At 45.6% G+C, this 27,465-nt stretch overlaps 2 protein-coding genes across 2 annotated transcripts; both read right to left on the bottom strand.

Annotated features, from left to right (window-relative positions):
* Positions 1-718: 718 nt before the first annotated feature.
* Positions 719-3,376, bottom strand: LOC136477034 (uncharacterized). The gene has a single exon (XM_066475043.1). The coding sequence runs from the start codon at positions 2,710-2,712 to the stop codon at positions 802-804; it is 1,911 nt and encodes a 636-aa protein (XP_066331140.1). The 5' UTR covers positions 2,713-3,376; the 3' UTR covers positions 719-801.
* Positions 3,377-4,129: 753 nt separating this feature from the next.
* Positions 4,130-9,318, bottom strand: LOC136477035 (kinetochore protein NDC80 homolog). The gene is made up of 4 exons (XM_066475044.1): positions 8,133-9,318; positions 6,636-6,882; positions 4,788-4,934; positions 4,130-4,689 (listed from the first exon to the last, which is right to left on the bottom strand). Exons 1-4 carry the CDS (start codon positions 9,254-9,256, stop codon positions 4,504-4,506), a joined length of 1,704 nt encoding a protein of 567 aa, XP_066331141.1. The 5' UTR covers positions 9,257-9,318; the 3' UTR covers positions 4,130-4,503.
* Positions 9,319-27,465: the final 18,147 nt, after the last annotated feature.

Below are 27,465 nucleotides of genomic sequence, written 5' to 3'. Positions count from 1 at the left end.
TGAGTTAAACGAGTAACAAACTGAATAGTTGAGAGTAGTAAATGGACTATTAGTATTTCCCAATTAACAAATGAAGATACAATTTCCTTTTGTCCAACAGAGATCAGCATAAAATATTTAGCGCTGTATATGGTTCAAGTTCCTGAATTAATTAGCACAGTACATGGATGGATTCCTTAAGAGCCAGCAAAGAAACCACGTGATTCATGTCAAAGAAATTCTTTTTCAGTAAATGAGTAAAACCTAATATACATCAATGAGCAGGTTCAAGTGACAAGACAGAGTACAATATGCTGATCTGCCCCAAAAATGTGGCTGTGCTAGTCACCAAATAAGATAGAGTTAAGAATTAAAGCTGATGCTGATATCCACACAAACAAAACTTCACTGATTTTGCCTCCACTATCAAGGGATAAGTATCTCCCCTAAGAAGGGTTATGCTATACCACATTGTTCACCACCAAATGAGATACAGGTTTAGGAAAACCTATAAGAAAAAACCTTCTGATGATATATTATATCCTCAAAACAAAACTTTACGATCGCCTCCAGTATCAAGAAGCTAGGCCCCAACCAAACATGAAAACGACACGGATTACTTCAAAAAAGTTTCACCTATGTTTTTTTCCCTCTGAATGAACATAAGAAGGTTAACCAGACTATGAATAAAGTTACCTGAATGATCTATATACAGTAGTCAGTTGATGTACGTGAAATTGTGAAGGTGAAGCGGCAGCCATCCTTCTGTTTCTGTTTCCGTTTCCCCTCCTTATAATAACACAAGCTAACAGCAGCGTTTGATCAATAGTATCCTACTCTGGACTGGTAGAGCTCCATCCTAATCTTGGCCTCGGGCAGCAAGCTCTCGATCACCGGATCCTGTGACATGTATCCCTGCTTCCACGCCCAGTCGAGCACCGTCAAAATCTCGGCCTGCGCGAGGTCCTCGCTGTCGGGGACGTTGTGCGCGAGGTAGCAGACGAGGACGAGCGCCGCCGTCTGGACCACCTGCTCGCCGAAGTAGACGAGCTGCACCAGGTGCTTGGCGCCGCCGTGGGCGATGATGGACTTGCAGTGGTCCACGTGCAGGTAGTTGTCCATGCACGCGAACTTGGCCAGCGCCGCCGCGGCCTCCAGGCTCACGTCTGCCTCCCGCTCGTCGAGGAGCCTGACGAGCGGGCCGATGACCCGGGTCTCCGTCGCCCGGAACGTCCTCGACAGGCACCCCAGGCACGTGATGCAGGGGATGAGGAGGTCGTCGTAGTCGGCCTTCTCCACGACGCGGAGGAGCTGGTCCACCACGGCGCGCGCCGAGGGGGAGGTGGGCTTGAACGCCGACCGCCGGAGCTCGGCGTTCTCCTCGGCGACGCGGCAGATCTCCACGAGCGCCATCGCCGAGTTGTACTGCACGTCGCCCGTGGCCTTCTCGAGGAGGATCGAGAAGCAGAGCAGCGCCCTCGACTCCGTGATGTTCTTGCAGATGGCCGGGTTGCCCGTGGCCAGAGTGCCCAGCGCCCGGGCGGCGTGCGCTTTCAGGTAGTCTTTGATCTCCGGGTCCTCGTACTCCCTCCCCCGCGTGCTCGTGGCGGACATGGACGCGTTGTGCAGCCTCATCCCGGCCATGCCCACGGGTCTGGCGCTGGGACCGGGAACCGTCGCACTCATCGAACTACCGGCGCCTGTCCCGCCGGCGCCTCCCACGGTTGGTTTCGCCGCGGCCACGGCGGCGGCGGTGGTGGCAGTGGCGGCTTTCTCCCCGCTGCCCGAGGGGTCCTGTGAGCTGTCGTTGCTCTTCTTGTCCATGAGCACGGAGTGGATGGACATCTTGGAGGCGACGGCGTACTTGGAGTGCTCCTGCACCGTCTCGAAGGCGAGGTGGGAGACGAGGAGGCGGATGACGTTGTGCTGGAGGAAGGCGTCCTGGCATTTGGGGTGGTTGGCGGCGAGCTCGGAGACCGCCCACGCCACCATCCCCTGCACCTTCATGGGCGCGTCCTTGAGGATCTTGACGAAGGAGGTGCAGACCCCGGCGAGGATCATGAGGTCGACGCACTCGGGGTCGCGGCCGAGGAGCCCGATGGCGAGCGCGGCGCTCTCCTGCGCGTCGGCGCGTCCCTCCTTGATGAGCCGCAGCAGCGGCGGGACGCCGTCCTCCTCGATGATGAGCCTGCCGTAGCGGTCGTTGTCGCGCGCGAGGGAGACGACGCTGGCGGCGGCGTCGGCGCGGGCCTCGAGCCCGCCGTACTGCAGCACGGCGATCTGCTCCCAGATGAGGAAGAGGATGGGCTCGTTCTGCGCGATGGGGGGCAGGCCGATGTGGTCGTCCTCCTCGTCCTCGTCGGAGGCGGCGTAGTTGGAGACGCGGAGGATCCAGGTGAGGTCCCCGAGGGAGTTGTCGAGCAGGTAGGAGGCCTTCTTGAACGACCCCGCGGGGATGATGGTGAAGACGCGGCGGACGAAGCCGTGGCCGCAGCAGCGCTCCAGCAGCACGGCGGCCTTGTCGAGCGCCTTGTCGGTGTCCTCGAGGATGCGGCGCGCGGGGCGCTCGTAGAGGTCGGCGCGCGCCGCCTGCCGGAGTAGCGTGGAGAGGCGCTCCAGCTTGGCCTTGAGGTCCTGGCACTCTTGTCGGCACGTCTGCGCCTCGTCCGCCCACTTGATCACCTGCTCCGCGAGCTGGATCGGCCGCGCAAGGCTCGCCTTCAGGTCGTCCATCCGCGCGAGCCCCAGCCGTTCACGTTCACGTTCAGTTCAGTGGAAGGGATCGATCGGTCGGACAATGCCGCGTGCGAGCGAGGAAGAACGAGGAGGAGGAGCCCTCGGCGCCGCGTTGCGTCGCGGCCGGCCCGCCGGCCGGTTGTCGTCGTCCGGCGGCGGCGTGAAGGGGAACACGAGAACGGCGATGCCGGAGGTGAGCTAAATTTGGAATGGGAGAAGAGGAAGGGTGGAAGCGAGCCGGCTGGCCTGCCCAATATGGCGAGGTCGTGCCATTGGGAGCTGCGACCATGGAATGGAGGGGAAGAGGCGGGCGGGGAATGGGAAGGGGCGCGCGCGCCAGCCAGCCAGTTTGTTCCGTTCGTATCCTCCGGCGGCGTTGGATTAGAGGCCGCTGGATCAAGCACAGACGGCCCGAATGCAATGCAGAAGCAACAGATCAGATGGATGGCCTCGTGAAACCCCATGTCACGCACGCTTTGGCAGTGCAACGGGAGTGTCACCTGTACTGTACCAACATGCCGCGTGCGAGAGGAAGAACGAGGTCAGTCCTCACGCTTTGTTTGACAATCGTCTGGAGCCTGGATCTTTGGTTGACCAAAAGTCCAATTTCGCTAGGATGGGTTCCCTGGTCTCAGGAGTGTTCGGCTGCCATTGTACAATATTTTTCTCTCCCAACAAATCAATCGTACAAATCAGCACAAGCGGCTTTACGAGCAGCCGAACAGAGCCCTCGGCAGGGGATTTTTGGGCAGATTGGCTGACCAAAATTTCGAATTGTTGTTAGTGAGACGCATGTCTTCTCATCAAGAACAGGGCGCTGGGAGTGGGGATTAGAGATCATTTCCTAGCGCATCCACCACGACATCACATGTTCTTCCTGGGAAGCGACCTCACCAGGGAGACGCGTTCTTGTGCCACAAATCCTCTCACCGCACAGCGACGTGCATGGCCATTAAGCCTGCACACAATCCATATAAAAAAATGTTTCAGGATGCCATTAAAAAAAATCAAAGCGACATCAACCAGCCAAAGGAGGGGAGTCACGGGGCATCCAGCTCCAACCCTTCGACGAGGACCGACTCCCCCAGGCCGATCTCTGACAGACAACAGCGTCCTAATGGCTTCACGCTTGAAGGCTGACAGTGGTGCTGCAAAGGTCGTCTGGTACTTATCGAAGGCCCCATCATCATCACGTTGAGTTGTTGGGTTTGTTTAAGCCCCACTTGAACATCATCACGTTCTGTGCCTGAACCGTCGGGTTCGAGATGCACGACGCATGCTTGAGCTGGAGGAAAGCAGCAGGTAACTACATACACAAACAGCTCTCGTTGTTCACCTTGAACAATCTTTTGGATTACTTCAACGGAACTAGGGTCCAGTTTAGTTTGCAAAAAATTTTGCAAAATTTTTCACATTCCCAGTCAATCGAATCTTTGGACGCATGCATAAAGCATTAAATATAAATAAAAAATAAAACTAATTACACAGTTTAGACGAAATCCACGAGACGAATCTTTTAAGCCTAATTAGACTATGATTGGACACTATTTACCAAATAACAACGAAAATGCTACAGTGCCCATTTTGCCAAAAATTTTGGAACTAAACTGGGCCTAGCTGTAGCTAGTAGACGCAAGTTGTACAGAAAACTAAGCACAAACTGCATCAGAATCGAATCAGAAAGGCTTGTACAGATGTGGCGGCTGCGCCCTTGCTGGTTCCTGCTAGGGATCAAAGTTCTTGGGACATCTATTTGCTGCTCGGTTGCATCTCTAAAAGGTGATGACGTCAGCCCAACAGGCTGGCTATATAATCTGCAGTTTGATAGAGGGCCGTCCTCATCTGAGCAATTGTTGTTTCAATGAACTCTTTATGTTCAGTCATGCCATCAAGAAGCTCCAGAAGGTCCTTAGCAGCCGCCTGAGTTTCTTCTTCAACTTTATGTGTTGCATCTTGGAGCCTCTTCTCCGATGTCTATCAAATCAAATTTCGTTTGAAGTGTCTTACTCTAATGTGCTAAACTAATAAAGGAATGTGTTTTAAGTATTAACAAAACAAAAGGTCAGAAGTACCTTAAAAAAGTCATCTGCCTGCTTTTCAAGAGAAATCAAACTATTCTTCTTTTTCTCCAACTCATCTTTCATTTGTCCAGCTTCAGATGTGAATCTTGAGTCATCATTTATAATTTCACGATCCAGTGAATTCAAACGATCAACCATCTAGACAACAGATACAAGAGGTTCGACTTCATTATTTTGCAATAATTATTCTGTAAGAATCCAGACAAACTTGAGCTGTATAGTAAAAGCCAGGCCAAGCACTTGTGCATATCGATAATTGTTTAGACTCTAGAATCACCATGAAAAGAGAGAGGGACAAGAATCTAATTTCAAATATTTGACAACTGTTCCAACACTTGACTGATCGGCATATTCATTGTTTTATTGCGGCTCTAAATTTGATATTGTCTTCAAGATACTCGTCAACTCCACATACATAAAAGTCCTAAACTCAGATGAAGGTTGGAGGGCATCCACTTACTCCCTCCATTCCAAATTATAGTTCACTTCACCGTTGTCTTATATCAAACTTCTCCAACTATGAACGAGTTTTTAGAAAAATATGTTAACATCTACAAATTCAAATAAAGACACAGACATTTCATGAAAAATGTAATGAAACAAATCTGATGTTGCAGATGTTGATGCATTTTTCTATAAACTTGGTCAAAGTTAGAGAAGTTTGATTTAGTAGCTCTCAAGTCTAATCACAACATATACCAGTATAATCCATGACATAAATCCAAAATTCAATTTATTAACAGCACAAATGAATTTTCATTAATCGAAGGCATTCTTCGTGCTAACTTCACCATAAGTTTCATGCGTAAATATAAAATGAGATAAAAGGAGGGTCGGACATCTGCCTAATTCTTAGCAAATAGATGATGGCATTATGCCCACCGTCTCGCTTCTCTAATCAAAAGGCATAGCATTAGAAAAGCAATAGATTAGATAACCCTCAAGTCAAATCACAACACATCAAAGTATAATCCATGACCTAAAATCCAAACTGCAATTTCCAATAACGGCGACAATTAATCATAATTAGTCCAATTCAAATACCTGGGGTCTTTTTGCCACAAATTTGATGTGCGAATATGCCCAGGGCACAGCCCATTTAGAAAAAAGAACTACTCTTCCTGATTTTAGTACATATCAGCTCAAAAAGGGCTTGATCACTGGTTAATCCAGCTAATAAATTACTAAAAGGACCAGCAGTAAAGCTTTATCAAGTTGAACCAACTGACTCTAGAAACTACATCAACATCTGACAAATTGTCTTATTGATATATCATCACAATATCACTAGAAAACATTGGTCACCTAAAAAGTGTTTTCCTAAATGCTAAACGGTAAACAGTCGGTCACCTACCGTTAGTCCATTAAACGGGCTAAACGGTCAATTAAACGGGCTAAACGGATGATTAAACGGAAACGGTGTACCAATGTGAAACGGGCTAAACAGTCAATTAAACGGGCTAAACGGATGATTAAACGGAAACGGTGTACCAATGTGTAGTGTTTACAAGGTGTTTAAACGGGCTAAACGGCCGTTTAGGCGAACAGTGGCCTAAAATGTGTAGCTGAAGTAACCGATTTTTATTTTTTAAAAAAATTGGGAACTCTAGCAATTCCCTGATGATGTTTTTAATAATCTGGTCGGTACCCATTAAACATATACAGAAAATTGTAGCACGGCTCTTTCCAAAAATGTGATGGGTTCTATCATTTGGCCAATTGTGCAAAGTAATTTCAGAATAAGCATAACAAATAAAAGAGGAAGGACAAAATAACTTCAGATCACATTTACTCTACAGGCTATAAAATGTAATTTAGTGCTTGGAAAGATGGACTGACCTCATCATTTTTTGCCTGGAGACTGGAAATATTATTCCTTTCCTCCTCTAGAACCTTAACATTTCCATGCAGCTGCTTCTGTAGATCATTTAGGTTTTCAAGATTTGAGAGACAACTCCTCTTGTTCTCCTCAACATGAGCCACAAGTGCAGGTTTTAGTACTGTTTTGTAACCAGTACCAAGCATCTCAGCAGGAGAAGATCCTTTAGAATTTATCATGTACTGAAAATCAACAGTAGGTTTCAACCTGAAAAGTGGCCCAGAAGTTTAAAAATGAGCACATAATACAAACAGAACTAACAAAACGAGCTAGTAGAGCAGATATAAACGACAGAACCACAGTTAAAAAAATAACATTTTAACCTTTGTTTGCCTTTCTGTTTAGTAAACACAACAACAGCAAACAGAACATGATGTCAGCTGGCTATTCAAAGGCCCCAAAAGTTTAGTGAAATGTTTTTTTTTCCCCAAAAAAATTCTTGGAAACTAATCGTTGGACTTCACAATAGAATTTTCAGCGTAAAAAATTACAGTATTCACCGTTTGGCACATATTCCAGCAAGTTCAATTTATTTGTCTAGCAAAATTATCCTATTACTAATGTCCATGTCCAGTCCGCATTATTCAATTTTTTGAGGTCTTAAGGACCAGGCATTAAATACTTTTAAGAAAATATATAATAGAATAACATAGTTTGTACATAAATTACTTTTCACATTGTGCATTGACTTTCTTTACTATGGTTTTGATTTCAAGTTCTTTGTGGTTCTCTGATTTATATACCATTCAAGGTGATAAAAAAAACATCAAAATAGATCAACACCAAAGTCATAAGGCCAAGCTGATTAATCTTTCATGCATTTGATATTTTGTTGATTGCAGATAGATAGTAGCACTGTAAATTGAAACCAATCGAAACCCAAGGATAACTGAAAAATCAGGCATTCAAATGTGTAATAAAACCACTCATGAAATTTCAGATTCATAAATACAGGTGAACGATAACAACCTAACCTACACTAATTTATATAAATCATACAGAACTACAATGAGCACAAATAAAGGGGCATGCCAACAACAAGAGTAACAATGTAAACTATGATGAGCACAAATAGCACCGAAACAAAACATATCTGAAACAAAAAAACAATTAAGAAAATTAATAAATTTTTAGAACCACAACTATATAAGGCCTAAAGATCTATACAGAGCAAAATGATTCTCCCAAAATACAAAGAATTTTGAGCTAATAAATTCTAACAAGAATCTAGAGCATGGCACTTGACTATAAAAATATTCAAATGAATGATTATATATAGTTTTCTTTATCAGAACAGAAAGGTTTATTTTTGACCAAAACAAAGGAATCAACAATCAATAGGTAAATAAGAATGGTATGGTTAGCATTGGTTCCTAGGCATAGCTACAGACAATTTCTATTAGAATGGAGAGAAATAAAATTAAGTAAGTATAGGAGATGCTGCAGCACGTTCGTACTTTTTGAGGGCCTGGTTGCACTGCTCAGCAAGCTTCTCAAGCTCCTCAAGCTTGGTAACCAGCTTAGCTTCAACTTCCCAGACCTTATCCTCCAGTGCGGCTTTCCCCTTCTCAGCGTTGGCAATATCATCTTCAATCACCTGCATCTCCCTACGCATTCTATCCATACCCCTCACATTCACCAGCTGAGCATCCACCTGTTTCAATAGATCCTGAACTTCAGCAGCAGAGCGCTCGGTGTCCGACACTTTTGCCTCCAACTCTTTCTCCAAACTCCCCAACGCCTGTTCCTTTTCGTTGATCTTAGTTTTCCAAGCATCCACCACTGCCTTAAACTTGAGAATATCAGCAATGAAGGCTTCCTTCTCTGACTCCAGTGCTCCCCGCCGCGAGGGACCCGAGATGAGCTTATTCACCTCGGTCTCCAGTTCCTCGGCCTCCTTCTCCAGGGCACCAACTGTTGCAACGGACGCCTCACCAGTCATCCGGGCTTTGGAGGAGTACTCCTCGTCGAGGGCCGCGACGGCGTCGTCATCCCCCAACAAGAAGTGGGAGTAGCCCTGCGTGGTGTAGAGCAAGAGATCGTTGGATGGGCCGCCCGGAGCATCCAGGTCGTCTCCTTGGGAGTGGCAGAGGAGGGTGAGCCAGTGGAGTACGGCGAGCACCACCGGCCACGAGTGCGGGGTGCCGGGGGCCTTGAGTGCCGAGCGGGTGACCTTGTAGGGGCACCCGAGAATGCGAAGGTCCTGGATGAGGTCATCCTCGAACGTGGCGTCGTTGCGGGCCAATTGGAGACGGTCGACGAGGCGGCGGAGCGCCGCCTGGATGTCGCGCGCGGCGGGCAGAGGCCCCCGGAGCGTGACGCCGGGGGCGAGGAATCCGTTGACGACGCGGAGCGCGGCGACCTGCGTGGGGCGGTCGGAGAAGTTGGGGGCGGCGCCGACGCCCGCACCGGCGGTGGAAGCGGGGCGGCTGCTGCAGAGGCTGGCGGCGTCGGAGTCGCGGTGGGAGAAGGCGGAGTCGAGGTTGCGGATAACGCTGGCGTCCAGCGCTGGGGTGGCCTCGGACGCGGTGGAGGGTCCCAGGGAGGGCTTGGGGAACCGGCGGCCGCCGCCACGCCGCATGGTCGCCGCGGATCTAGTAAGTTTGGGGACTGGGTTTTTTTTGTCTGAAACTGGGTTGGGGTTTTTTTCGAAAAGGAGCGGCGCCGGCAAAGAAAAGGCGAGCGGGGGGCGTACGGCGTGTGGCCGTGCGGTGCGGAGCGAGGAGTGATATGATTTTTTAGGCCGTGTTTGGCACCGGCTCCGACGGCTCCGGCTCTATGTGCTGCGGCCGGTAAGCTCTTTCTCTTGCAAAAAATAAGGAGAATTTTCTACGTGCCATTAAAAAATATCGTAATATTTTATATGTTTTTGAAAAAGTTCAGCGGTCTTCAGTGCCACCGCTCCAACTTTTTCGTGCCCTCCATCCCACTTCCATCAGTTTGGACTCTACCGGCGTCAAACTACAGGTGTGAAAAGACGAAAATGTCCTTAAGTGTAAATATGTTATTAATTTTTTTTTAGCATCTTAACGACTTCAAATAAAAAACTTAAAACTAGAAAGTTGTAGATCTCGTCGAGATATATAATTTTCATGTAAAAATTATTTTTATTTAATTGCGCAAAAAAATAATATGATTTTTCTAAGATATATTAATCATATCAAATCATTTTTTTTGCAGAATTAAATAAAAATAATTTTTATATGAAAATTATATATCTCGATGAGATCTACAACTTTCTAGTTTTGAGTTTTTTTATTTGAAGTCGTTAAGATGCCCAAAAGAATTAATGGCGTATTTACACTTAAGGGCATTTTCGTCTTTTCACACCTGCAGTTTGACGGCGTTAGAGCCCAAACTGACGAAAGTGGCATAGAGGGCACGAAAAAGTTAGAGCAGTGGCACTGAAGACCGCTAAACTTTTTCAGAGACACACAAGACATTGCGATCTTTTTTAATGGCACACAGAGAATTATCTCAAAAAATAACGCCTAAGCAGGAGGAGCCGGCAATTGGGTGCTCCGGCGGCTCCTCTACAGTGGTGCTACAGTAGCTAAAGCCGAAGCCCTCCAAACGGGCCCTTAGCGGGCTACTCTGCTGGCCCTACAGAGCCCAGTAACTTCTTCTCAGCCTGTCACATGAGATCCCACCTGCTAGCATTTTTTCAAAAAAAAAAAACTGCTAGCATTTTCTCAAACTGTTACAATTTTCTTGTAGAGCATCCCTCAGGTCGTCTATACTATAGTGTAAAGAGCGTGCAACCTCAGATCTCCGATCTCTCTCACAAACCACTGTTACCGGCACAGTCAACTGCCGGATGAACAGTAACGGTTTTTGTACAGGGTCCGCAAATAAACAGTAACGGGTTTTTAATAAACAGTAGTGGGTTCATGAACACTGCTTTACCGGATTTCATGAACACTGACGGGTTACTATGAACAGTGTTCAACCCATTAACGAAGAACACCAGCCTATTTTCTTTTTTTTTTTTACGCCTCAATACAAATCTTTTTTCTCCACTATTGCCCGCGCATAGCGCGGGGTTCCCTGCTAGTTTCGATGGTGGTCAGGGGTGCAGAAAGTGCAGGTGATGTGTTCCTCTACAGAGACAAAATGAATTTAGCAGAACTATGAATACTCATTCTAAGTTCGTGTTTGCCCTTTAACTCTTTTATTTATTTCTCTGTATGTATGTCACACAGAACACGATGCTCAATCTTCACATTCATCTTGCCGTGCCCGACGACTCAGCTCTTCAAACGCTATACAAACAGGCTGACAACATGTGTTGCCAGCAACTCTTGGACTCCTGCTAGCCAATCGACACCAACGTAAGTTCACACGCCCTACAACGAACTTTTTCAGAAAAATCAACCCGACGTTGTTAGTTCTAGTCCATGCTATTCATGCCACATCAAGTACTAAAGAATACTGCTCAATTTTTTGAATAATTACCCTATTTCTAAGATAGACAGGCTGCAACTCAATTTTTCCCCTAAAGTACTTGATGTATATGTGCCTGTATGTCAGACTTCCAGCTTTGATAGAAACTCTGTTTTTAAACTTTCCAGATTAGAAGAAAGGTGCAAGAAGGAGAAGCTGCTCCTCAACCTCGACCCCAAGAAAACCGGATCGTGCCATATTGCGGAATCACATAGAGAAATTATAAGGAGTTGTTCAATCATAGGCATGCCATATTGCGGAATCACGTAGAGAGAGCAATTGGTGTTCTTAAGAAACGTTTCCCTATCTTAAAAGTTGGAACAATCATCCTATTGAAAACCAAGTGAAGATACCAGCTGCAGTAGTGGTGTTCCATAATCTTATATGGATGCTTAATGGGGATGAGGGTTGGTTGGATCACCAAGGAAGCAACATATCTCCAGAACATTTTATTGATGTCCCTGAAGGTGACAACCAATACAGTAATGATGTGATGTCCCTTAGCAGTCAAGTAGATGATGGAAACACAGTTAGAGATATGATAGCCCTAAATATGTGGAATGACTACAGTCACAACTCGTCCTAATGAAACAAACTCTAGCCAAAGGTTCGTGTGCTCCTTTTCTGCAGGTTGATTTTCTCTCTCTCTAAATCTCATTGATTGATGCTGCTGTTGCGCTGGCCTCCACTGGTGCAGGCTGGGGAAGGCATCGCTGAGTGCGAGCTGCTGCGTTGGTACATTCAGGAAGAATTTTGATTCCTCAAATTTGAATTCATATGCTTGTTTGAGAGCACATTTTAATTGTAACCAGACAACAAGACATATCAATTGGGCTCAATAGTAGTACAGCTTGTCATTTTTCCTCACAATATCCATTGACGTGATAAGCATTGTAACGGCTCCCTTATTAGCTAACCAAAATACTGTTGGAAAGTCAAACAGTACATCCTATACTATCTATTTACTGAACCTTTTAATTTCTCATTCAGTCATCCTCAGTCTCTTAGGTTGCTGGGGGCATCCGGGACACGTCGGCTACCACCGTGACGCCGTCAGCCGTGTCCACCACCGTCGTGCCTTCGGCCACGGTGTCCGGGACGTTCTACGGGGGCACCGACGGGTCCCTGCTCTACGGCGGCGCTCCTGCCTCGTCTGCCGCTGGGGGCAGCGACCACCCCGACGCCCACGCTCCGCCGCGGTTCTACAAACTGGAGTTCGCCACCTACGATGGGGGCGTCGATCCGCTCAACTGGCTCAACCAGTGTGAGCAATTTTTCTGTGGCCAGCGTACTCTCGCCTCGGATCGCACGTGGCTGGCGTCGTACCATCTCCGTGGGGCGGCACAGACTTGGTACTACGCCCTCGAACAAGATGAAGGAATGCCGGCCTGGGAGCGGTTTCGCGAGCTGTGCTGGCTCCGCTTCGGTCCTCCAACGCAGGGCACCCGCTTGGCGGAGCTTGCCCGGCTGCCCTTCACTTCTACGGTGGTGGACTACTTCGAACGCTACAACGCCGTCCTTTGTCATGAACCCGAGCTCAACGCCCGCCAGAAGGCCCAGCTGTATGTGGGGGGCCTTCCTGAGCACATCAAGTGCGATGTGGAGATGCACCACCCGTAAGACCTGCAAACGGCGATGTACTACGAGCGGGCTTTCGAGCGTCGCACGGCGGCGTTCCTCCCTGCCCTCCAGCAGTTGCAGCAGCGGGGGGCCGTGGCCCACGCCCCGCGCCGACGACGCCGGCTGCCCTGGCCCCGGCCCAGCCGGCTGCCCCTGCTGTTCCCGGCCAGCCGCGCATGATCCGTCGTCTCTCACCGGCCGAAATGGCAGAACGTCGTCGCCAGGGACTGTGCTTCAATTGCGACGAGCCGTTTGTGCGCGGCCACTTGTGCAAACGTCTCTTCTTCCTCGAGACGACCGACTACATCGACGACGAGTCGGGCGACGCAGCGGCTACGGACGGCCCTACAGCTGCCCATCCGGAGGAGCTGGTGGCTGACCACGACACCTCGGGCACGGCTAACGCCCTTGTGGTGTCCCTCCACGCCATTGCTGGTATCCAGCCACCGAACACCATGCTGCTGCCGGTCGCCGTCAAGGGCGCCCACTTCCTCGCCCTCCTCGACACCGGCTTGACGCACAACTTCGTCCAAGGGGCTGCGATGCGCCGCCTCGGTCTCTCTCCCACTTGTGGCGAGCATCTACGTGTCACCGTGGCCAATGGTGATCGCCTGGCGTGCGAAGGGATCGCACATGACGCGCCCATCCGCATCGGCGATGAGGACCTCGCGCATCACCTGCGTCGGCCTCAGCTTGGGTGCCTTCGACTTCATCCTCGGCTTTGACTTCATCCGGACACTGGGGCCCGTGCTGTGGGACTGCGACGCTCTCACGCTGTCGTTCTGGCGGAACGAACTCCGCATCACGTGGCAGGGGGTGCCCGGGCCGAGGGCGCCCACCCCCCAGCAGGTTGTGGCCGCGGTCGCGGCTGACCCGCTGAAAGGTCCTAATATGGCTAGAGGGGGGTGAATAGCCTATTTAAAAATCTACAAATCAACTAGAGTAATTTGATTAGTATGACAAATAGCGTAATACAAACTTGCTCTAGCTCTACAAGGGTTGCAAGCCACCTATCCAACAATTCTAGTTGCAATGATTACTTAGGCACACAAACTTGCTATATAATTACTCACTAAGAGCTCTCAACCTTGCTACTCTAAAGAGCTCAACTAGATGAATGTAAATAATAAAGCAAGCTCTCAATTCTAATTACACTAAAGAGCTTGTATCAACTAGTTTGCAAGAATGTAAATAAGTGAGTAGGGTGATTATACCGACGTGTAGGGGATGAACCAATCACAAGATGAATATATAGCCAATCACCGGGAGAATGCCAAAGACAAGAGACAATCGATTTTCTCCCGAGGTTCACGTGCTTGCCAACACGCTACGTCCCCGTTGTGTCGACCAACACTTGGTGGTTTGGTGGCTAAAAGGTGTTTCACAAACCTCGTCCACACGATAGGACACCGCAAGAATCGACCCACAAATGACGTAACTCAATGACACGAGCAATTTACTAGAGTTACCTTTCGGCGCTCCACCGGGGAAGGTACAACTCCCCTCACAATCATCGGAGACGGCCACGAACAATCACCAACTCGTGCCGATCCTCCACCACTGCACCGAGCCGTCTAGGTGGTGGCAACCACCAAGAGTAACAAGCGAAATCCGCGGCGCAACACGAATACCAAGTGCCTCTAGATGCAATCACTCAAGCAATGCACTTGGATTCTCTCCCAATCTCACAAAGATGATGAATCAATGATGGAGATGAGTGGGAGGACTTTGGCTAAGCTCACAAGATTGCTATGTCAATGAAAATGTGCAAGAGAGTGAGCTTGAACCGGCCATGGGGCTTAAATAGAAGCCCCCACAAAATAGAGCCGTTGTACCCCTTCACTGGGCAAAACGCGCTCTGACCGGACGCTCCGGTCATACTGACCGGACCCTGGACACAGCGTCCGGTCCATAGATGTAAGCCACGTGTCATTCTGAGTTAAACTTGAGCTGCCAGATCACAACGGCTATTAACTGACCGGACGCTCCGGCAAAACTGACCGGACGCTGAACCACCAGCGTCCGGTCATTTACAGTAAGGGTCCAAATCCGGTTTTCTTCGATCGGACACGTCCGGTCCACCTTGACCGAACACAGACCAGTGTCTGGTGCTAAGCCCTAGTCACTGTGTCGCCATGTCAGTTTGATCGGACGCAGAAACCAGCGTCCGGTGCATCTCAGGTTCAGCGTTCGGTGCAACACCGAAACTGGCGACCTCTCTGCTACGCCTGACCGGACGTGCCGGTCCACCCAAGATCAGCATTCGGTCACTCATAGTGACCTCCAATTTTTCTATCTAGGGTGCCGGTGGCACCATCGGACTGTCCGCACTCTACGGGCGGATACTCCACCGGTGGAGTTTTCTTACCCTTGCACCTAAACTTCACCGCCCTTGATCAAATGTGCCAACCACCAAGTGTATCACCTTGTGCACATGTGTTAGCGTATTTTCACAAACATTTTCAAGGGTGTTAGCACTCCACTAGATCCTAAATGCATATGCAATGAGTTAGAGCATCTAGTGGCACTTTGATAACCGCATTTCGATACGAGTTTCACTCCTCTTAATAGTATGGCTATCTATCCTAAATGTGATCACACTCACAAAGTGTCTTGATCACTAAAACAAAATGGCTCCTATATTTTATATCTTTGCCTTGAGCCTTTTGGTTTTCTCTTTCTTCTTTTCCAAGTTTAAGCATTTGACCATCACCATGCCATCACCATTATCATGATCTTCGCCATTGCTTCATCACTTAGAGTAGTGCTACCTATCTCATAATCATCTTGATAAACTAGGTTAGCACTTAGGGTTTTATCAATTAACCAAAACCAAACTAGAGCTTTCAATCTCCCCCTTTTTGGTAATTGATGACAACCCTTATACAAAGATATGAATTAAAGTTCATTTGAATCCATGTTGCTTGCCCAAGCATATTTACCATGTGTAAAGGATATGGGAAAGTTTCATGAACTCCTTATGATAGCAATTGCTCCCCCTACATATGTGCTAAGAGTTTGGATTGAAGCTTTGCACATATGATTAGATAGGAAATATAGGAGTCAATTTCTACCAAATGATGCTAGGTATAAGAGATGTACCTTTGAAGCGTGATACCAATCGGAGTGCACCAATATACCATCCTTAGCACTATTAGTAACTAGACATATACAAGAACTAGAATACCCCATGAGATCAATATTACATGCAAGGGTCTAGTTTCCATAGAATGAATATAAGTCTAGTTTCTTAGCCTATGCATGCTAGTTTTTCATTTCAACATTCAAGCCTACAACTAGCATACACCACACAAGCATGGATATTTGAAATTAAAACTTATGCCATGCAAGCAAACATATATAATGCTCATTCAAATGCACCATACAAGTTTATGAGCTTGCTCCCCCTATTTGTATGCTCAAAATTTTATTTGATCCCCTTCTTTTGTCATTTATTATCTCTCCCCCTTTGTTTCACTATCTTTGTACACTATTTCTCCCTCTTTGGCATCAATGACCACAAAGGCTTAAAGTATAGATAGGGTAGGATTATTAATGTCAACAATTTGCACAAAAGGTGGCCTCAAATTAGATATGTTGGGGTGAAACCATGTGAAATGAGGATCATTTTCCCAATTTGGTTCAATCTAGATTACTTGCAAAAGATATTTAACTCGGTTTGATCCAAGGACAAGCTTCTTCACACCTCCAAATAAGGGTTATCTTGTACCATGTTGAGTTAAACACTTATAGCTCATTTTCTAAATCAAACACTAGGTTTACAAGCCCACAAACATGTCATATGCTACCACTAGATCATTTCAAATATACAAGCAATAGTGGTACCATACAAGCATCAAATTCATTTAATCTTCATGAATGAGCCTATTCAAATGGGAAATATGTCTAGATGCACTAAATAAGTCCTTAGCAATGTATGGATGACATGTCAATTAACTTTACCTTGCTTGACTCGAAAGAGAGGCATGTCATATAAATTGGGGGGGTGCATCAACACATATTGGAGAAGTCAAGTATGTTCAATTCATTCCTTATCTTGCAAAATCTCTTCTCATCAAGTGGCTTGGTGAATATGTCGGCAAGTTGATCTTCGGTGCCCACACTCTTAATGCAAATGTCCCCTTTTTGTAGATGATCTCTTATAAAATGATGACGGACATCTATATGCTTTGTTCTTGAGTGTTGAACCGGGTTGTTGGTGAGCTTTACGGCACTTTCATTGTCACATAGCAATGGCACTTGCTTGAACTTGATTCCAAAGTCACTCAAGGTAGCCTTCATCCAAAGTAATTGTGCACAACAACTACCGGCCGAAATGTAGTCTGCTTCGATGGTTGAAAGTGCTACACTATTTTGCTTCTTTGATGACTAAGATACAAGTGATCTTCCCAATAGTTGACATGTGCCCGATGTGCTCTTTCTCTCAACTTTGCATCCCGCATAATCGGAATCCGAATATCCAATCAACTCAAATCTTGCTCCTTTGAGATACCATAATCCAATATGTTGTGTATGCTTCAAGTACCTCAATATTCTCTTAGTTGCCTTCAAATGACTTTCTCTTGGTGAGGCTTGAAATCTAGCACACATGAATACACTAAACATCACATCCGGCCTTGATGCAGTCACATAGAGTAGGCTTCCAATCATAGACCGATACATCTTTTGATCCACCATGTTGCCGCTAGTATCACTATCCAAGCTTCCACTTGTTCCCATTGGTGTACTAATAGCTTTACTATCATCCATTCCAAACTTTTTGAGCATGTCCTTGATATACTTGCCTTGACTTACAAATATGCCATTCTTCATTTGCTTGATTTGAAGACCAAGGAAGTAACTAAGCTCTCTAATCATGGACATCTCAAACTCACTTACCATCATCTTGCCAAACTCCTCACAAAATTCTTGATTTGTTGACCCAAAGATGATATCATCAACATAGATTTGTATTACAAACAAGTCATTCCCAAGCTTCTTGATGAAGAGAGTGTGTCAACCTTTCCCATCTTGAATCCCTTAGAGAGTAGGAAATCCCTCAATCTCTCATACCATGCTCTAGGTGCTTGTTTCAATCCATACAAAGCTTTTCTCAACTTGTAGACATGGTTGGGTTTCTTCTCATCTTCAAAACTAGGAGGTTGCTCAACATACACAAGCTCATTGATGTACCCATTTAGAAATGCACTTTTCATATTCATTTGGTATAACTTGATGTTATGGGCACAAGCATAAGCTAGCAAGATCCTAATTGCTTCTAATCTTGCAACCAGGGCATATGTTTCTCCAAAGTCAAGACCTTCAACTTGAGTGTAACCTTGAGCCACTAATCTTGCTTTGTTCCTTATTACTATCCCATCTTGATCTTGCTTGTTCCGAAAGACCCACTTGGTTCCAATCACATTATGATCCTTAGGCCTCTCAACTAAATCCCATACTTGGTTTCTTATGAAGTTGTTTAGCTCTTCATGCATAGCATTGATCCAATCAACATCCCTCAAAGCTTCATCTATTTTCTTAGGTTCAATGGATGACACAAATGAGAAATACTCATAAAATGAAGCCAATCTTGATCTTGTTTGCACACCTCTTGAAATATTACCAATAATAGTGTCCAATGGATGATCTCTTACAACATTGGTAGGTTGAAGCACTTGCACTTGATTGCTTGCATTAGATTGATCACTTGGTTGAGATGATGAACTAGTCATTTGTTGATCTTGCACATTGCCATTACTAGTGCTTGCTTGGATTTGATCATGAGAACCACTAGATTGCATATTTGAGTTAGAGAGCACTTGATTTGTGTCATCTTCAACATCAATCACCTCTCTATGCCTTAACTCACCAATGTCCATGTTCTTCATTGCATTGACCAATTGAGTGCCTCTTACATCATCTAGATTCTCATCTTCCTCTTGGGAACCATTTGTTTCATCAAATTCCACATCATGAACCTCCTCAAGAGTACCACTAGCCAAATTCCAAACTCTATAAGCCTTGCTAGTAGTGGAGTAACCAAGCAAGAAACCTTCATCACATTTCTTTTCAAACTTGCTCAATCTAGTGCCTTTCTTCAATATATAGCATTTACAACCAAAAACCTGAAAGTATGCTATGTTGGGCGTTCTTCCATTCAAAAGCTCATAAGGTGTCTTTCCATCATAGGGTGACAATAGAGTCGGTTGCAATAGTAGCAAGCCGTGTTGATTGCTTCGGCCCAAAATGAATGACTCACATTGTACTCACTCAACATTAATCTTGCCATATCAATCAAGATTCTATTCTTTCTTTCAACTAGCCCATTTGATTGAGGAGTGTACTTGGCCGAGAATTTATGTCTAATTCCAAATTCATCACATAGCTCATCAATTCTAGTGTTCTTGAATTCACTACCATTATCACTTCTAACTTTCTTGATGGTTGTTTCAAACTCATTGTGAATGCCCTTGACAAATAATTTGAATGTTGCAAACACATCACTCTTATCAACAAGAAAGAATGCCCATGTGTATCTAGTGAAATCATCCACAATCACAAATCCATATTTGTTTCCACCAATGCTAGTGTATGTGGTTGGTCCAAACAAGTCCGTGTGCATCAACTCAAATGCCTTGGATGTGCTTATCATGCTCTTCTTAGGATGTGTGTTACCAACTTGTTTTCCGGCTTAACATGCACTACATAGCTTATCTTTCTCAAAAGTGACATCTTTTAAGCCTCTAACTAAGTCATGCTTGATTAACTTGTTTAATTGTTTCATTCTAACATGACCAAGCCTTCTATGCCATAACCAACCCATGCTAGACTTAGTAATCAAACATATTGATAATTGAGCTTCTCTAGCATTGAAATCAACTAAGTATAGATTCTCATATCTAAATCCTTTGAATATCAAGTTAGAGCCATCTACACTTATGATCTCTACATCATCCACACCAAATATGCACTTGAAACCAATATCACACAATTGAGCTACCGATAATAGGTTGAAGTTCAAGCTCTCTACTAATAGCACATTGGAAATGCTTAAATCATTGGATATCGCAATCTTACCAAGCCCTTTGACCTTGCCTTTGCCATTGTCACCAAATATTATACTATCAATCCCATTGCTCTTGCTTTCATTGATTGAATTGAACATTCTTGGATCACCGGTCATGTATTGTGTGCACCCACTATCAAGCACCCAATGCCTTCCTCCGACTTTATAATTTACCTACAAAAGAAGATCAATTCTTTTTAGGTACCCAAACTTGCTTGGGTCCTTATAGGTTAGTCACTAAGGTCTTTGGTACCCAAATGGCCTTCTTCTTTGGGCTCACAATTGGTGTACCAATGAACTTAGCCTTCACACCATTGGCACCCTTATAAAGCATGTAACAAGAATCAAACTTGATTGAGGATACAATAGGTAGCTTGTTCTTATTAGTCTTGCAATTTTGCTCTATATGCCCAACTTGCTTGCATCTATTGCAAAACCGACCATTGCCCTTCACAAAGCTAGCTTTGGGAGTGACAAAGGCCGCCTTGCCTTTCTTGGGGGTATAGCTTAATCCCTCTTTATTGAGAGAAAGTCTTTGGCTACCCAAGCACTTTAGCAAGTGGGCTTCTCCACCATAGGCATTGCCTAAGGCACGAGTGAGCTCATTCACCTCCTTTTGAGGTTCTCATTTTCCACCATTAGTGATGTATCATTCATAGGTGGAGTAGTAATGATTGTGCTACAAGAAGTGTTAGTAGGAGCAACAATAATGGGTTCATGAAAAGATTCATCAAAGAGATCGCATGTTAGTCCCACATCACATGTTATGATCACTTGCTCCTTCTTGGCTTCCTCACTTTAACTTGCTCAATGAGAGAGGAGTGAGCCTTTTCAAGCTTAGAGTGAGCTTTGCTAAGCTTCTCATGGGCTTCCATTAGCCTCTCATGAGTGGCATTGAGCTCATCAAGGGATTTGCTCAAGAGATTTTAGTTTCTTGCGTAATTCTTTGCACTCCTTTCTCTTCATTTCATTGCAAGCGTGGCACTTGCTCACACATATCCATGAGCTCCTCCATGGAGTACTCCTCATCATCATCATCATCACTCCTACAAGCATCACTTTCACATTCATCATCATCACTCACATCATATTTTACCTTGGTAGGTTTTGCCATGAGGCACGTCGATTGAGTGTCGAAGATGGAGGGCTTGTTGTTGATGGCAATGCTTACTAGTGCTTTCTTGATAGATTTCTTGTCATCATCACTAGAGCTATCACTATCCGAAGAGCCATCACTATCCCATGTGACCACATAGCCTCCACCCTTCTTCTTCTTTTGGAAGGTCATCTTCTTTTCTTTCTTCTCCTTCTTTTCTTTCTTATTCTCCTTGTGCTTCTTCTTCTCATCCTCATCATTGTCACTATTATATGGATAATTTGCTACTACATGATCGGAGCTCTTGCAATTATAACATCTTCTCACATACTCTTTCTTCTTGGTGTGATCTCTTCTTTTTCTTGCATTATAGCCCTTCTTCTTCATGAATTTTCCCATCTTGCGCATAAAGAGAGCCATAGCTTCATCATCAATATCACTAAGATCATCATCATCACTTGATTCTTTCTTGGACTTGCCCTTGTTCTTTGATGATGATGAGCTAGCTTTGAATGCTATGCTTTTCTTCTTCTTGTCTTCTTCTTCCTTCTTGTCATCCTTGTCATCCCCCTCCCTTTCCACACGGTATGTCTCTTATGTCATAACATCACCTAGTACTTGATTGGGGGTAATATCCTTCAATCCTCCTCTTATGATTAGCAATCTTAACATCTCAAATCTTGGAGGTAGGCATATCAAGAACCGATGAGAGACATCATCATCCTTGATCTTCTCTCCCAAAGCCTTCAAGTCATTGACAATTACTTGCAATCGATGTAACATCTCTGGAATGCTCTCATCTTCCTTCATCTTGAAGCTTGTCAACTTATCCTTGAGGATGTACAACTTGGCACTCTTCACCGCCGGTGTGCCCTCATATGTTTCCTCCAATCTTTTCCACACCTCATTTGCTCTTTCACAATCCTTGATTTGCTAAACACCTTGGAATCAATGGCATTGTATATAGTGTTGAGAGCCATTGTATTGCATTGCTTGTTGATCTTATCTTGATTGGTGGGATCATCAGGATCAATGATAGCATAGTCATTCTCGGTCACTTCCCATACTTGATCATTGATTGAACCAAGATATATCCTCATCTTTCTCTTCCAATAATCATAGCATGTGCCATCCAAGAACGGTGGTTTGCCCCCCACATGGTTGAACACAACTTGAGCCATAATTTGACACCGAGGTTATTAAGCCTTCAATCAAATGGTGACCACGGCTCTGATACCACTTGAAAGGTCCTAATATGGCTAGAGGGGGATGAATAGCCTATTTAAAAATCTACAAATCAACTAGAGCAATTTGATTAGTATGACAAATAGCATAATGCAAACTTGCTCTAGCTCTACAGGGGTTGCAAGCCACCTATCCAACAATTCTAGTTGTAATGATTACTTAGGCATATAAACTTGCTATATAATTACTCACTAAGAGCTCTCAACCTTGCTACTCTAAAGAGCTCAACTAGATGAATGTAAATAATAAAGTAAGCTCTCAATTCTAATTACACTAAAGAGCTTGTATCAACTAGTTTGCAAGAATGTAAATAAGTGAGTAGGGTGATTATACCGATGTGTAGGGGATGAACCAATCACAAGATGAATATATAGCCAATCACCGGGAGAATGCTAAAGACAAGAGACAATCGATTTTCTCCCGAGGTTCATGTGCTTGCCAACACGCTACGTCCCCGTTGTGTCGACCAACACTTGGTGGTTCGGTGGCTAAGAGGTGTTTCACAAACCTCGTCCACACGATAGGACACCGTAAGAACCGACCCACAAGTGAGGTAACTCAATGACACGAGCAATTTACTAGAGTTACCTTTCGGCGCTCCGCCGGGGAAGGTACAACTCCCCTCACAATCACAGGAGATGGCCACGAACAATCACCAACTCGTGCTGATCCTCCACTGCTACACCGAGCCGTCTAGGTGGTGGCAACCACCAAGAGTAACAAGTGAAATCCACAGCGCAACACGAATACCAAGTGCCTCTAGATGCAATCACTCAAGCAATACACTTGGATTTTCTCCCAATCTCACAAAGATGATGAATCAATGATGGAGATGAGTGGGAGGACTTTGGCTAAGCTCACAAGATTGCTATGTCAATGAAAATGTGCAAGAGAGTGAGCTTGAACCAGCCATGGGGCTTAAATAGAAGCCCCCACAAAATAGAGCCGTTGTACCCCTTCACTGGGCAAAACGCGCTCTGACCGGACGCTCCGATCATACTGACCGGACCCTGGACATAGCGTCCGGTCCACAGATGTAAGCCATGTGTCATTCTGAGTTAAACTTGAGCCGCCAGATCACAACAGCTATTAACTGACCGGACGCTGAACCACCAGCGTCCGGTCATTTACAATAAGGGTCCAAATCCAGTTTTCTTCGATCGAACGCGTCCGGTCCACCTTGACTAGACACAGACCAGCGTCCGGTGCTAAACCCTAGTCATTGTGTCGCCATGTCAGTTTGACCGGATGCAGAAACCAGCGTCTGGTGCATCTCAGGTCCAGCGTCCGGTGCAACACCGAAACTGGCGACCTCTCTGCTACGCCCGACCAGACGCGTCGGTCCACCCAAGATCAGCGTCCGGTCACTCACAGTGACCTCCAATTTTTCTGTCTAGGGTGACGATGGCACCGTCGGACTATCCGCACTCTACGGACGAACACTCCACCGATGGAGTTTTCTTACCCTTGCACCTAAGCTTCACCGCCCTTGATCAAATGTGCCAACCACCAAGTGTATCACCTTGTGCACATGTGTTAGCGTATTTTCACAAACATTTTCAAGAGTGTTAGCACTCCACTAGATCCTAAATGCATATGCAATGAGTTGGAGCATCTAGTGGCACTTTGATAACCGCATTTCGATACGAGTTTCACTCCTCTTAATAGTACGGCTATCTATCCTAAATGTGATCACACTCACAAAGTGTCTTGATCACTAAAACAAAATGGCTCCTACATTTTATACCTTTGCCTTGAGCCTTTTGTTTTTCTCTTTCTTCTTTTCCAAGTTTAAGCATTTGACCATCACCATGCCATCACCACTGTTATGATCTTCGCCATTGCTTCATCACTTGGAGTAGTGCTACCTATCTCATAATCATCTTGATAAACTAGGTTAGCACTTAGGGTTTCATCAATTAACCAAAACCAAACCAGAGCTTTCACCCGCGACTGCCGCTGCTGGACTGTCTCCTCCTGCAGTACGACGACATCTTCGCCGAGCCCACAGGGCTCCCTCCGCAGCGCCCGTATGACCACCGCATCCACCTGCTTCTCGAGACTACGCCGATGGCAGTGCGCCCCTACCGCTACCCGCAATTGCAGAAGGATGAGCTCCAGCGTCAGTGTGCTGAGATGTTGGGCCAGGGCATTATTCGGCCCAGCACCTCGCCGTTCTCTGCCCCGGTCCTCCTTGTGTGCAAGGCGGACAACTTCTGGAGGTTCTGCATCGACTACCGCGCCCTTAACACGAAGACCTCCAAGGACAAGTTTCCTATACCGGTGGTGGACGAGCTCCTAGACGAGCTGCATGGCGCTCGCTTCTTCACCAAGCTAGATCTGCGGTCCGGCTATCACCAGGTGCGGATGCACCCTGATGATATCAGCAAGACGGCCTTCCGTACCCATCAGGGTCACTACGAGTTCCTGGTCATGCCATTTGGGCTCTCCAACACCCCGGCAACATTCCAGGCCCTGATGAACGATGTTCTTTGCCCGTACCTTCGAAGGTTCGTGCTGGTGTTTTTCGATGACATCTTAATTTACAACTCGTCCTGGGCGGAGCACCTGCAGCACGTCGGCGTTCAGTGGTGTGGCCTTCCTGTTGAGGACGCCACTTAGGAGTCGGTCGCTGAGTTCAAGATGGCCTACCCGGAGTTCTAGCTCGAAGACGAGCTGTTTGTCCAGGCGAGGAGAGATGTTATGATCGGCATTCCCTATAGGCGCAGGCCCAACAGTGGCTAGGGAGGCTGCCGGTCAGAGGGGGCTAAAAGCCCCTAGTTATTCTATTTTATAGTATTTTAGAGATAATTTCCTATTATTTATTAGAGAGAGGCTTATATATATTGTAAACACCCTTTAGGATTAATTAAGTAGAAATAATTATTGTTTCCGGCTTCCTCAGGAAGCCGGGAGAAACCCTAGCCGCCTTCTTCCTTCTTCCTTCCATGAACAGGACCGTGGTACTGTAGCGACGGTACTGTAGCGCCACCACCCTCTGCCTTCTCGCGCCTCCGCACCGTCTTCCTCGCTCGCTCAAGCCTCGACTTCCCTCCTCCCACTCATACAACCTGAGATCAATCCCCGGTAGGACTAGGGTTCCTATCAGTCGTTCTTTTGATCTCTTCCCTGCATGTTAGATTTGGTTCAGTAAATAGATCGTACGTGATCGCTGGTGGGGGACAACGAGCGCACGGACACGGTGTTGCTCAACTGATTGGGGAGTTTCTCAAGGTAGTTATCCTCAATGCATTGTCATCTCAAGTTTTCAACAGTTAAATATCCATTTTGGATGAATGTTTACGTGCGTCTAATTGGCTGTTGCAATCATCATCTGTTGCCATATGGTTACTTCTCAAAAGGAGCTTTGGTTGCTGGTCAATGTGGTTACTTCTCAGTCATGTGTTTGGGAGATATGACTACTCATAATGATGAAAATTGTGTAAGAAGATTATTCAGTGCCATTGGAAAAGTTTTGATCTCTTAAAGATAAATATTTTGATGCTAAACTGGCTTGAGGTATGCACCTCTTTTTGTATGTGAAACTGAAAATAGAGGCCATGACTGATGGTGTAGATGCTGCTGGGCTTCCTCGGGACCTTGCCCTTGGTCTTGCATCTCAAACAGATTGTGTTCATTCCGTTAAGATATGTTGTGATCCATTCTTTGCATATGCTGTGTGATTCTTTTAAGTCATCATCTCATGGTAGAGGTTTGTATCTTGGTTCAGAAAATTCATCGATGAAGGTGAAGGAAGACAATAACTCCAACAATGCACCCCGCATTTCTTGATTTCTCTCCTCGTCGCTGTTTCTTTTATCATGTGCTAAATTTTCTTAAGCTGATGTTCTCCTTTGTGTGAAATAAGTGATAAACCTGTGCCAAATTTCTTTCATGAAACTTTAAGTGCAAAGGTTGTTAACTCCAATTCCAATCCAGAAATCTTAACTGCATGCAGAACATTTCTTGTATTACTCCAGAGAATTGTTACTGTCGTTGTTCATTTCTTTGGCTTGTACTTGGCAACCTATCTGTATTGTTGAGAGCTGAATGCTAAGGAGCGAGAGGTGGAAGTGTCCAGCGTGACCTGCACTAGTGCCAAGGTGGTGGTGCGCGTGACCTGCAGGTGTGGCCGTCTGATGGACCAGCTCCCCTGTCCATCTTCACCTTCAGACTCACTCCGATGGCGGATCAGATCGCGCCTATTTCTTTCCGCATTGTGTTCTTATGGCAATCTACTGGAGTCCGAACTGAATTCAGGACAAGGTTAATTGTACTGAGTGCTGAACTGTGTGTGCACTCATGTAGAAACAGCTTTGCCCTGACGAGCTGTAGGAATGTAGTTTCATGGGACACTTTTCTTTTGATATGTATATGTAGTTTCATGTTTTTTTATATAATAAAATTAGCCTTTGAAGCAATGAAACAAGATATTAATGGAATTTTGCTATTCTTTTTTATGATGCTCTCTGTTTCTTTCATCCGTTGATTTTTTAGTTATGATTTATTTTAGCTTTATGATTTATTTATTTTAACGCCATCGTAACATTAGCATGGGCAATATAATAGTTCAGATTACATTTTGAACTGATAACGGGCCACGAACCCCAAACCAATGCAAACACCACGTCAAATCAAAAGATTGTTCCAAGAAAGGGAGCCAACTACAGTGAAACAGAGCCGACTAAGGTGAGTGTGCTCTCCCGTCGGTGAGAATGTTGGTCCTCTCCACCTTTGGGTGGCAACTTTGACTTCGGTTGCTTGTTTGATCGGTGTCGTTTCTTTGCCTGATGATGTAGATTAGGTTATATGCCGCATATTGGACTTGAAAATCTTCTGGATTATTTTTGATCGGTGACCAGCTGCAGCTTAGTGTTCGTACAAAGCACGTTCTCTTGGTCGAAACATTGAGAGATTAGATTCTTAATTGTATAATATATTATAAAATATGTATTGTAAAACACAAACTTGTTACGATTACGGTAAATGCTCGTGTATTGCAACTTGTAAAACATCACGATTGCAATATCTATTTTAGATACAGTATAACACGGGCTCATACATATGCTATCATGATATTATGTGTACCCGTTGCAACGCACGGGCATTTAACTATTTTCAAAAAAAAAAGAAAAAAAACTGTTACGGTGGACAAAATAATTTTGGGTATGAAGATGGGGAATGAACGGGTTTGGCCATTTCTGCCCATCGGCATCGTTAGAACCATCGCATCAGAGTTTTGCAATAAAACTCCTAGAGGCGGTTGCCAAGCTTGGAGAGGAAGTTGGACAGTTATACGAACCTTCGACTCTTATTGAGA

This window comes from Miscanthus floridulus, chromosome 8 (genome assembly GCF_019320115.1).
Source record: "Miscanthus floridulus cultivar M001 chromosome 8, ASM1932011v1, whole genome shotgun sequence".
NCBI lineage: Eukaryota > Viridiplantae > Streptophyta > Magnoliopsida > Poales > Poaceae > Miscanthus > Miscanthus floridulus.
The sequence above is the reverse complement of the archived record's forward strand: the minus strand, read 5'-3'. Positions and strand labels throughout refer to the sequence as shown.